A 12,883-nucleotide genomic window follows, 5' to 3' on the forward strand; every position below is an offset into this window, starting at 1 on the left:
TTAGTAGTTATTATTATTATTATTATTATTATTATTATTATTATTATAATAATTATTATTATTATTATTATTATTAATAATAATAACCTTAATAATCAATAGCCCAGCAAAGCACTTATTACATGTATTTACTTATTGTTGGGCCTACTGGTAACTCTTCTCCTCCTAACACTATTTTTAGAAAATGTAACAACAACAACAACAACAACAACAAAAACATCTTAAACATAATAATGACTTTGCGTTTTTGCAGTTTTTGGGGGGACCACAGTTTGATGACAATGCATTCCTCCTGAAACTTTCCAGCTCCCTTCAGTCCTCAAACATGATTACACAACGATAGCTGCGGTCTGCGAGTGTGTGTTTAGCATTTATAGCGCTGCATTATTTATGTTTGCTCCCTTCAACGGAACCTCGTGCGGTCTGCCAAACCAATAAAGCCAAATTATGTCACGGTCTAATTCTATACAATCTTCTATTCACTAATACACACAATGAAACCACTTACGACTGTGGACCAGGAGGGGGGTAAGAGGGGATATTAAAAAAAATGCTTTAAAAAGACTACATTTTGTTAGTAATTGACTTTGTGTGTTCTTCAAACTGGGATGTCAAAAATCTTTGACCAGTTATCTGGTGAAAGAAGAAAGAGAAAAAAAATGAAAGGGTAAGACAGTGGGACCTGTTGCTATGAGCCTAATAGGGCTGTGTCCTGTATATAGGTTCCCTCCTCACCACTATCCTTGGCAGTTTTAACTCAATGTGAAAAATAGCCTTTACTAAATAAACAATTTTATCTGCATTCGAGTGATATTGTTGGATAGGCTCTTTTTTTCCTTTTCTTTTGTTAAAGATTTTGGATTTCAACAGGAAGGTGAAAGTCACAGCCCAGCCAGAGAATCCTTATGTTAGTGAGAGGAAATTTAGAGATGAACAGAAAAGTGTTTTTGATGCTTTAAAGGCAGTTTTGTGGCAATTATTTAAAGTACTAATTACCAGTAATTACCTACAGAGTAATTAGCCAATAAATGTACAGTGTTGTGTACACAGAGCAGGTTTAGGCAACTAGCTGATACAAAAAGCTCTTTTACCTGGTCAGACACAAGCGGCTGCTCATCATCGATGTCAATAAAAACCTCCCCAGAAATTAAATGGGGCGTCTCACCTACACGTGCCAACACACACAGGAAAAGAAGACACTTAACATTTATCATCAGTGTTAATAATTTTTGCTCTATTTTTTTCCACTGCTGTGTGCCTTACGTCTCCATCCTTCCTCCTCTCCCTCCAACTCCACAGCTTGCTCATCTTCTTGGTTGTAGCGGTACTCCTCCAGCGAGCGGATGGTGCACTGCCCAACCACCGGCTTCCTCCCAAACTGACGATTGTCAATGACTTTGATGACAATTGGCGGCATGTAGAGCTCCTCTTGGGGAAGTCTCTGTGGTGAGATGGAAGAAGATGAAAACACAGGGACTTAAGCGTCTGGCTGCTTAACGTCTATTTCTAATTGGTTATGCCACCTGCCTGCGTGATGTTGACTGGCTGTGGCTGCTGATTGCCTAAAACTGATTGGTCACCAAAGCATGACCAATCAAGGCTTAAATGGACCTTTTCAGATGTAAAGGAAGAAATAGCTGAATCTGCAGAGGTGCAGATACCATCTTTGTGATGGAAATCAGGGTACATACAACACTTTGAGTTAAAGTGTCTTGACGCATGCTCAATCATCCAGGTAAGGAAATCCCCAAAAAGTTGATTCTGTTCATCTGGACGTAGCGTTTTCAGTTGGAGAAACATTTTGTCACTCATAATCAAGTGACTTCTTTAGTCTCAGCTGACTGCAGGTTCCCCCAAAACCTTTCAACAGTACCTTTGCACAACGCTGAAATTAGCCCACTGATTGAACAGTAGGATGGGAGGTCAGTTTCTTGATCATTGGATTAATATGCAAATTGTCATGACCACTGATCATTGACAATCTTACAATTCTGTGATTGCAGCCATTCCCCAACTCTGTGAATGGTACTGATGGCCATTGATCAGTTGTCACTGACAGTAATGAAACATTTCTCCCACTTAAAAATATGACATCCAGATGAAAAGAATCAACTTTTTGGGACTTTGAGTTAACATATAAGTTGAGGATTTTAATATAAGGTTTGCAAGTAAAGTGACACAAAAAAAAAAAAAAAAAAAAAAAAAAAAAACACACACACACAAGTTGCGGTAAACTCTGTCCTTTTCAGTATATGCCATTTTGTTCTGTCATGTAAGTGTCACTTCCTTGCATTATATATGGCTCCATTAATCTTAATCGCACACTAGAGATTTTCACACCAGTGTTTTGCAAAAACAGACTGTTGTGAACTTCTGGGAATGATGACCCTGAAGGTCCAAAATGAAGGCTGTTACTGCGTTGTAGGACTACAGTTTGCTCTGTAAAATAAAACAATGAAATGATATTTCATCCTAAGCCTTTCTTATTTATTATTATAATTATGTATTTATTTTAAACTAAAGGTACTCCTGTGCAAACACTTTGGGAAGCTGTGCTTTTTTTCAGGCTTCCTCCTCAATAGTGTTTCTCCTGTTATTTTACTGTTGTCGTCTTTTATGGCTGCACAGTGGTAGGAACATCACATTCCATGTGCTTTTATTTTGTTCTATGCACACATCAGCGTATGAAGCCCATTCTCTTTAAACAAACAAACAAATAACCGCAAAGAAAAAACAAAAACCAAGAATGGACCTTATTCATGTGAGTTTATGGAAAAAATCTAATCAAACCTTTCCAGAATTACTCACAGCTGACTTAACTAGAGCAGAAGGAACAACTTATATCTGCCACAGCCCAATAAAACAATTAGAAAGTTACTAAACAACCACAAATCTGATCAACACTGAGCATTTTATCTTCCTGTTTTCATACAGTCATCATGATCTTCTATTAAAGAGGATTCAATTTAGATTTAAATGACATGTAGCAACATATTTAGTGAAATCTATACAATCCTCTCTTGCGATTTCCTGTATAGGATCTGACTTTTGGTCCAGAACGTCTGCCCCCTTTAAGTTTGCAACCTTCATTGGGTTGTACGTCTGCAGGCTTTAGAAGACAAGCAGACCATCACTTGACCTGCCAGGCATGTTCTCCCACTTGATGCTGATACTGTAGGTGCTGCAGCTGGCAGAGCTTCTGCAACAGCTATATACTTAAATAAAATTCAACTGGCTCGAGTTCCCTCAATCCCTCTTACTTTTACAGAGAGCTGCAGAAGAAGAATCTCAAAGAACCAGCTGCATAATGAAACCCTCAAAACATTTACAGCAGCTACATCTGAAGACAATATGGCAACACAACCTCATTTATCCAAACTCACTCAAAGGTAAATAAACAATGGGCTGGCAACTGTAATCTGTTTGACCTCTCTGGCTTTAAGAAAGGCTTAAGTGAGGCTGATGATGCTAAACTCACACAATAAACTGAGAGAGCTAACATTAGGTGGTTAGACACTTCAAAGAGAAATATTTAAGGAAACTATGCCCATGACATTTTCTTTTGCTCCCGTGGCATAAGAAAACACTTACGCAGTCATCTTAAGGCCTTAATATTGTTAACATTAAATGCTTGGAATTGGTTCAGGGGCTAAATTTAAGGGGAAAAGAAATGTGCACATTTCCACAGTCCGATTGAGGCTGTCACACTCGTGCGGTGGTCAAAACAGGACCTTAATCTTGTTAACATTAAACTGCAGGAGCCAAAGCAAGGATCTGCATTTAAGGGGAAAAAAGTGAATATTTCCATACGCCAGTTATAGCTGTCATAATAAAACACGGAGGTGATCAACTTCAGACCTTAATATTGTTAAACTCTCTAGCCTGTTTGGAGCCGCTGTTAGGAAAAATGTGTTTAATATTTCCATATTTCAGTTTAGGTTTTCATAAGAAAACACTTAGGTGGAATTCAATGGCACCAATGTAAACTCAGTGGAAACATATTCTCAGAGGACAGTGTTACATTCGAAGGATAAGTAACGACTGGTACGATTCCCTGCTCTGAAGATTGCGGCTGGTCTGATTAAAATAAATGAGTGAATTAAAAAACGCTCTTTGCAGAGTGACAGCGAGGGCAGCGAGGGCAGCGCAGGCGTCGACGTGCATGCAGTTGGGTTTTTTAGCGACCATACAACCCTTTTTTTAACCTGCTATAACTTGTGTTCTTTCGTAATAGCCCACTATATTCAACTCTGCAATTCCTCTCAGCCTTACAAGGCATTTTAGCTCACTTTTGGCTCCCACTTATACATGGAAATAAATTTAGTGAAACAAGAGAGATGAAAAGATGTCAGAAGCCAATTTCATGTGAGTAGTCTTGTAGTCTTCACATTGGTAGCCTGATACAAGACCCCAAACATAACTCTCAAGCTACAACAACTGCCCAAATAAAGTTTTATTTTTAAAAAAAATGCATATAGATAGACAGCATATAGGGCAGAGGTAGAGAACTCGCCCTGCGGGTGCTCAGAAAATAACCTGACGTTGAACCTCCCTAAAACAAAATAACTCATAATGGACTTGGGAGGCACAGACAGGTCCACTCCCCTCTCATTATAAATGGAGAACGGGTGGAATCTGTCTCCACCTTCAGGTATCTGGGCACCGACATCTTCGCTGATCTCACTTGGACCCACAACACCAACGCCCTGGTAAAGAAAGAGCAGCAGCGGCTGCACTTTCTCCCTGCCGGCTTTCTACTGCTCCTCAGTGGAGAGCGTGCTGGCCGTTTGGTACACAGGGACCAAGACTGAGAACAAGAAGGCCGTGCAGAGGCTAATTAACACCACCCAAATAACCACTAGCTAACACTTGAGATGGGATGACCCTATTAGTAAAACCTGATAACCCATAACTGAACTACATGTCAGATAATGCATTATGTGTGAGACAACCCTGATATTACCAGTGTCAGCTGGTTAGCAATTTGTGCCCTTTTATGTACTTACTTGCAGATTCATGTGCAAATGTGACCATAACTTCATTACACAATCACAAAGTCTTAACAAATATAAAACTTCTACATATTTTATTTATTCCTAGGATCCCTGAACAAGGTGGAAATGTCTGCCTCTTCAGTGGTGGAAAATATGATGAATTGGTTTATCCAAAGAAAACTACATCGATGTTAAAGGCATTATCCCTGATTTACTAAACATCAAACTCAGCTTACTATTGACCTTGTACTACAGTGACATCCACTTTAAGAACATCCAGTAAGCATCTGTACCCTCCACCATACCCATGGCAAACATATCCACCCTGCATTTATGGTACATTAATGCCTATGCTAATAGCCATGGAAGATAATTAACTCTTATCTGAAGAAACATTCACTTTTCTAAAAATAAATGTTTAAAAATCTGCTGCAGCACACAAGGAAACCTATAATTTTCTTGGAAAAAGAGAAGGAATTTCTCTATTCTGCCATTATTGTGGTTTCACTGATGAAGATAAATGAGTAACACAAACCACAGCAGAGCTGTCCTTAACATGGAAGCTGTGGGCACTGATTACTCTGTGTGTTTAAGTCTAGTACAGCATAGCTCACCACATCAAGGAGAAGCGTATTAATGTCAAAGTTAGGCTTCTTCTTCACACTGCGGATGACGCAGCTCTGGACCATGCTGCCTCCACACTCCACCTGCAGGCTGGGGGAGGTAACGCTGGCCAGCTGGAAGCTCTTCAGGTTCCGGACGCCCCATGCTAAAATCTGTCAGGATGACACAGAAAGAGTGGTGTTGGTGTTGTCATTTTTAGACTTGTAATAATTAAATCTATCAAACTGCTTATAGATATTCAAAATTAAAACAAACAAACAAAATGAAGATCCTTTAAGTTTCTTTGAGTTTAAATTATAAAGATATTAATACTGAAAAACAACAGAAACTCTCAGTTGAAGAGATTTTTATCATATATAATGACCGAAGAGGACGCCAGATCCAGACTCATAGAGAAGCATTAAATGAAACCAAGCTTTCTTTAAGGCAAACCAAAAATCCAGCAGGAAAAGCAGGAACTTGTGACGCTACAAACAGGGATGGCAAGAAATAGGAAACAGGATGATACAACAAAGGATAAGGCAAGGCAATTTATACACATGGTAATGAGGCGAGGGGTAAACAGGTGGGAGACACAGTGGAAACAAATCATGGATAACAAGACACAGGATGTCAAACCCAACACAGGACACAGAGTTCAACATGTACCAAAATAAAACAGGAAGAGAGACACAGCAGAACAGCAATATTAGATTAACGTAACACAAACAGACAAGACCAACACAAAGACAAGCCTGAGGGAACAGCAAGGGAAGGCTAAAGGGAACTAATAAAGCTAAAGTCATCTATAATTAAGACACACATAACACAATAGAGAATCAGGTCCAGGAATCAGAAGACTATGATCATTTTCACTGTTTCTCAGCACCCAGGAAGGTGGTGATAATGAAAAAGAAAAGTTAAAGCAGATAATTAGTGATACCTCGATGGCGGTTCTCTGCAGAACAGGTTTGATTCCCTGAGGAATCATGAAGACATTTGGCTCTCTCTGAGGCGGTGGGTAGGGAAGGTCTGACTCCTCCGGCTGTGAATATGGATGCAGGAAAGTAGCAGGTCATCAACAAGTGACCAATGAGAATTTGCACATTCATGGAGTATTGGAATCATCTGAGAAATGACTCCCCGACTAGGAAAATCCCCTTTTTTGGGTGACTTTAGTGACTTGAAATTACACAAAAATCTGGTAAAGGTTTGGTTTAAGGTAAGAAACTTTGAATCAATTGACTTATATGGCTAACGTTTAATCAAGAAGGTGATATGACATTGTCACTGTTTAAAGCAGTCCGTGAGCAATAATGTAGATTAGGCAGAAAACACATTTATTAGCTGGATAACAAGTCTTTAATCTCTGTAGTGTTTTTGCTGTTTCCAAATTCAAATTTAAGAACACATCAAATTCTGAAGAGGAATTTCCCAGGTCGGGAACTGGGACCATCCAAGCAGCACATGAATGCACAACAACGATTTAAACAGCTTGCCGTGCTATTTACTGCCAGGTGAATTGTTCTATGGAAACAAACATGAAGAATGTTAAATGACAATGTTTAGGATGAGTATATCAATTTTGTTTTGGAGTGTTAATACCACACAAATGTAATAACATTTAACATTAAAAAAACACTTTAAAAAGCATAAAATAGTACTTTACAACAAGCAGCCTGTTATGTATTTTAAAGCATGTAAATTTAACATTTATTTGGATTAAATATTTTGAATACAAAAGTAATGTAGAAGACCCAGCAAGCATGTTAATCCTAAAATCATATAAAACACGTTGAATGTATTTGAAAATCATTGTGTTTGTCAATTTTAAGTTTGACTGAAAAATATAAAAATATTTATAATAAAAATAATAAAGTGTCTTGCCCACGGACACAACGACCAGAACAGAGAGCCCGGGGATCGAACTGGCGACCTTCCGGTTACAGATGCGCTTCCCAACCCCCAGCGAAATTTTATGCATCACATTAAATTTCCTACATTGTAAATTTATAAACCACATAATCCAAATATATGTAAAATTAAGATGCGATTAAAAGGCATAAGAGGCAACAATATTTTTGCACCTACAAGAATCTATAGAAGACCAAAGACAGCATCGGTAAATATTTCTCCTTCTGAGCTTCAGTACATTTTCCCAAAAAGGTGTAATTATATAAACAGAAACATTATCTGATTATGATATAATGTTCTCTTTCTTTCTGTGATCACAAAATTATTAACTATACTCACTAATGATAAAATTTAATCTGGAATCTTCTGAAAGTGAAACTTTCTTGAGCTCCTATAAAAAATGTAAAAATGATTTAAAGTCTGCATGCATGCTGTCTTTGGACTTCCATACACATCTGCATACAACATACAACAAACCACGTGTAAAAACCACACAGTGTTAGATTACTGCTGATCAAAAATGAGTACATAAACATTTCAAGTTTTAGAAAAAGGGGATGGCTTTTAACATGCACGTGAGATAAAATTATCAGCGTATGCAGTAAATGGACAGAGACATCAAATGGGATGACCATGGATGGATTTGACTTTGTGTTTCTATATTGTACCCATTGCTGCAGGTTTTCAGAGAGGAATCCTGGAAACATCAGCTGAAGAAGCCAGAATGAAGAAAAAAGAAAATAATTCAGCACAAAAGATAAATGAAAAGAGCTGTAACTGCACAAATATACTGCAACATGTGATGTTTTTGATACGACTGGAAGACAAGCTGTATACTGCATACAAGAACGCATAAAGCTGAAGTGAAGACAAATGCAGAAGTGCCATGAATCTGGCTACTGGAGGAACTGCAGAAATTAGCGTTAATTTTTATTTGCCTTTGATGTCACTTGCTTATTTTATGATCTCCAGTTTCAAGATGCTTTTGTCAATTATGGCTCCCAATTACAGTAAAATAGGTCATAAAGCACCGTATTGTTCATGGTGTAGTAACTTTGTGACCGACAAGTTACGTTTGATCCGATCCTCGATCAGGGAATTACAAAAAATGTTAAAGTTGTGGCTTCAAAATAGAACATCACTGTGTCCCCTTCTATCTTTTACATACAGTTTATGAAGAAAGCAGCAGAAAGAAAAACTGAAGAAAGGACTTCATAATAAATTATTCTGATTTAGCCAGTTTGCTTACTTTGAGACTTTTCCTAACAAAAATCAAAAATGGGGGAAAAAAAAAAAAGTTATTTAAATTTTTTTATGAATATTTACTCTTTGACTCTCCTAGACTGTGTGATAGTCTCATATCAGTCATGTTTACTGTCAAACATTTAAATTTAGAGAAAAACGGTACAATACTTGGTGTGGTTTTACCTCATCTAAGATGTGGGTGGAAGTCAGGAAATCTCCCTGTAGGTGATACGACATGAGTTATATTTCAAAGTTAAATGGAAAAGACAAAAATTCAAGAAGGAATGGGAAAAAATGGAGATAAACGTACCTCTTGACCTGGAATATGGTGAAGTGACGGCTGTTGGAATAACAGTGAAATCAAGACTCATCCTCAAAGACTAAAGCATCCATATCAGAACCACATGCCTTTTTAAAAACTTTGAATATGACAAGAAGGAAAAAGACCAGTAGGTGAAAGTGTCAAGTTGACCTCTGACCTTTTCTCTGCGTATAAGCTCAAAGGCAGCCAGCAGCTCGCCAGCGTTCTTGTCCCCTCTGCGAATTGGGAACCAGGCCAGGCGTGGCGACCGAGTCAGTGAGGGCTGGCACACGCAGCGACCCATGAACTCATCAGCTCCCTGAAGAATGAAAACACAACATAGACATACATGTTACATCCATGTTTTAGCAATATAGGAAGACAAACAGATGTTCAAAGACCTCTAAATAGCTTTCATGAGATTTAAACACTCACGTATGTGTCCTGATCGTAGAGTTCCACTATAATATTGGGGGGGCTGGCCATCGTGACCTCGGAGTCGCCAAAAATCTCCACTTCATAGAAGATGAGCGTCTGGTCCCAGGTGGGATTGAGAGTGTTTCGCACCGTCACCGTCTTCTGGGATTGATGGAGGAAGGATACGATCGCGTAGGGGTCTGGGGAGAGAAAAACACTGTGAGCCTTTCTTTTCGCTAGTTTAAACTTGGTGAGAGTACATATGACTCGAGGTCTGGACGTTTGGCAGAGTGAGGTCATTTATTTTTTAATGGCTCAATATTTGTTTACTCAACCTATAGGGTTTCCTTTACCTATGGAAGATATAATGTTATTGATGTATTAGACTGGATTATTAAAAGGATTTTTTGCACGACAGTTCCATCCATCCATCCATCCATCCATCCATCCATCCATCCATCCATCCACTTATCTGGGTCCAAGAGAATACCCATTTTAGAAGGGAAGCCCATAGCGCCCTCTTCCAGCCATTTCCTCCCACTGTGGACCTTCACAGGGAGGATAAGGAGTATTATCCTCCTGGAGTTGGAACATAACCTCAGGTCCTTTTCCTTTAAAAAGTTACCACCACCACCACCACTATAATCTGCTAATCCAGACAGGCCTACCCAGAACTTCACCGTACTAGTGGGGTTTAGGAGATGGGTGAACTATTACATCTAGCTTGATGGATACTGAAGAGTTTCAAGAAGCTGGCCCTTAGTGATGCATTAATGAGAAGATTTGTCACTTGCAAATTAGAAAGAATGAAATATAATGCAACTTCTCAGAGAGACCAAACATGTATATGCAGAAAGGGTAGTTTCTGTTTTTCACACTGGGTCTCATTTTGGTCACTCCCAAAAAAAAAGGAAAAAAGAAAATTAAATGGTTGCAACATCTTCTGGGTGAAGGTTTTGGAAGCTGCTTACGAGCTTTTGCCGCCCTAATTTGCAAAGCAGAGAGCAAGGTTATTATTGAAGATGCTGAGTGAGTTTTTAAAGACGGTCCTCGCAAGTATAGCAGTACAAACTTATGCACGATTATGTCCAAACTGTCCTGGCGTCCTGCACAGTGACATCAGCAGCTTGGGAATGCCAAGCTCGAGACAGAGGGCTGGGAACGCCGCTCTGGGAAGTTTGTTATTCCAGGTTAAAACGGCTCTCCTCCATGTTAAACACACACACACACACACACACACACACACACACACACACACACACACACACTGAATTAAACACATGTAGCCTACGTACAGTTACACAGACTGAGTAGTTTGTTGTTTCAGGCCGGGTAAAGAGTCTCTGTGGAGCCGTTAGCATTGGAGTAAACAGAAGTTAAGATGCATTTTCCCACCAGCCCTCAATTAACCCTATATCTAAGACACACACACACACACACACACTCGCACACAGTGTACAGACACACCACCCATGGTGACCCATTCAATTACCGTCCATTTCCAACATCCCATTAGCTCATAAAAACCGCAATACAAACAGCCCCGGGGGGTTATGCAAGTCTGTGCTTGTGTGTTTTTAGTGAGAGTGTGTGTGTGTATGTTTGTGTAGAGGGGAAGCGGCAGTAGTCAGGACCCCGGTGGGAGCCACAGAGGGACATAAGCAAACGAAGACTGGGAAAAGAGAAAGAGGAGAGGAGGGAGGATGGAAAGAAAGAGAAAAGGAGGGAGGAGAGGACAGGAGGAAAAGAGCATTATCTCTAAATGTGGAGATTTTGATCCAAGATTAGATACAGTTTAAAGGAAGAATGATGAAAAAAATCCAAGAAGGGGGAATCAGTGGAATCAAGCCACACAAGCATTCTTCATGACTTTATTTCTGCTTTTTGAGGGAACATAAATCCTTACAAAAGACACTCTGTCAGAATAAAATACTAAAGAGCTTCGCGGCAGTTAAACCTGCAATGTTTAACTTTTGTCCCCATCTTCTGCGTACAGTATGCCCATGAATGACCGCAAAAAATAACAAAGTACAGCCAGCTTGATAGAAATAGTGGTGAGCACAGTGCATAGCACTTTCTATAAAGTACCTGGGTGTATTAGACGTTAGTGAGGCCTGTACAGCCTACTTGGGCTACCAAGAATCTAATCAAACAAGTTCTTAAATTCCAAAGTCATCAAATATTGTCTCTATGGGGGAAAGAGTTACGTCATTTTAACATGAGAACATGGGAATGGACTCCCGTTTGAATACAGCTTCAAGTGGTCATTTGAGGAACTGCAGTTTAAGGGATCATCAGGGCTTTTTTTTAACCTCAAGAAGTTAAACTATTAAGAGAAAATAGTCTCGCCTCTTTGTGGCTTTTGTGAGCACAAAGCTTAAATCAAAGCAGGAAGTAAACCAAACATGTAAAGAGAAGAAACACTTCATCAGCTGATTGCTCCACTAGTTGCTTCGTCAGCAAGCAGTTTCTTGCCCTGGTAAGATCATTGCTTCAGCAGGTTGAAAGAAGCAAACAAACAGAGGCAGACGGCAAAGGGCAAACGGGGAACTATAAAGAGAAGCTTAAAAAGACAGATGTGCAGGAAAAGCAGAAAGAAACACAGACAAAAGATGAAAGGCAATCAGAGAAAAAGACAACAGACAGAAGGAAAAAGAAAACAAGAAAGACCTCAGCGTCTTTAATCATGGATGCCCAGACGCCATGTTACACCAGATTAACGCACAAGTGAAGCCCATCCATCAACTCTTCTCATCCATTACATTGTGTGTGTGTGTGTGTGTGTGTGTGTGTGTGTGTGTGTGTGTTGTGTTGTGTGTGTGCGTGCTAAGATGATTGAACCGTAGTGAATGAGAGTGTGATAGCGATTGCATCAATGTCAGTCTTGGTCAGGATTCTCTCTTACTTCTTTTCTCTTAACACCTGTCTTTAACCAACCTCCATCGATATCACTCTCTCCCCTCCATCTGTCGTCCATCCAATCTCTGGTTCTCTGAACTGTGTTTTTACATTGTAGTCTGCGTGCTGTTGTTTCTTGATTAAACAGTTCCTCCAGCAAGTCGCAGTTACCGTACCTCATCTGGAATGGGAAGCAAAAACATTTGTTTTGTGTCGTGTCTTTGCTCTTCTCATATCTTGCGCCTGTTTCCTGCGCTGCTTCCCTCTGCAGTGCAGTAACACCAGCTGCACATACACAACTCGGTGCTTCATATCAAAGCTTCTTTTTCTTCATGTCCCGTAAGGTTCGCCTGCTGCGGTGCATTTAAAGACTTTATTTATTTATTTGAAAAGTCAAAGGATTGTTAGCAATGACAAAGCGTGAAAAGACACTTGTCAATAGTGATGTTTTAACTTATGAACATATGTTTTCGGCCACATGGGGGCAGCAGAGACATGTTAAATGCAAGTT

At 39.5% G+C, this 12,883-nt stretch overlaps 1 protein-coding gene across 6 annotated transcripts in view; it reads right to left on the bottom strand.

Moving 5' to 3' along the window:
* Positions 1 to 12,883, bottom strand: part of dysf (dysferlin, limb girdle muscular dystrophy 2B (autosomal recessive)) — a 102,036-nt gene that overhangs the window by 47,815 nt on the left and 41,338 nt on the right. For 5 of the 6 annotated variants that reach the window (XM_042215644.1, XM_042215646.1, XM_042215641.1 and 2 more), the window contains 9 exons: positions 9,493 to 9,674; positions 9,236 to 9,376; positions 9,067 to 9,096; positions 8,940 to 8,975; positions 8,180 to 8,221; positions 6,541 to 6,642; positions 5,609 to 5,770; positions 1,264 to 1,441; positions 1,092 to 1,165 (listed from right to left, as the gene is read on the bottom strand). In XM_042215644.1, coding sequence (XP_042071578.1) covers positions 1,092 to 1,165; positions 1,264 to 1,441; positions 5,609 to 5,770; positions 6,541 to 6,642; positions 8,180 to 8,221; positions 8,940 to 8,975; positions 9,067 to 9,096; positions 9,236 to 9,376; positions 9,493 to 9,674 — 947 coding nt within the window. The remainder of the gene's footprint in view (positions 1 to 1,091; positions 1,166 to 1,263; positions 1,442 to 5,608; positions 5,771 to 6,540; positions 6,643 to 8,179; positions 8,222 to 8,939; positions 8,976 to 9,066; positions 9,097 to 9,235; positions 9,377 to 9,492; positions 9,675 to 12,883) is intronic. The other variant, XM_042215645.1, reaches the window with a different exon arrangement.

The sequence above is a fragment of the Haplochromis burtoni genome, unplaced genomic scaffold, assembly GCF_018398535.1.
Source record: "Haplochromis burtoni strain Fernald_Lab_line unplaced genomic scaffold, NCSU_Asbu1 Contig_781, whole genome shotgun sequence".
Taxonomy (NCBI): Eukaryota; Metazoa; Chordata; class Actinopteri; order Cichliformes; family Cichlidae; genus Haplochromis; species Haplochromis burtoni.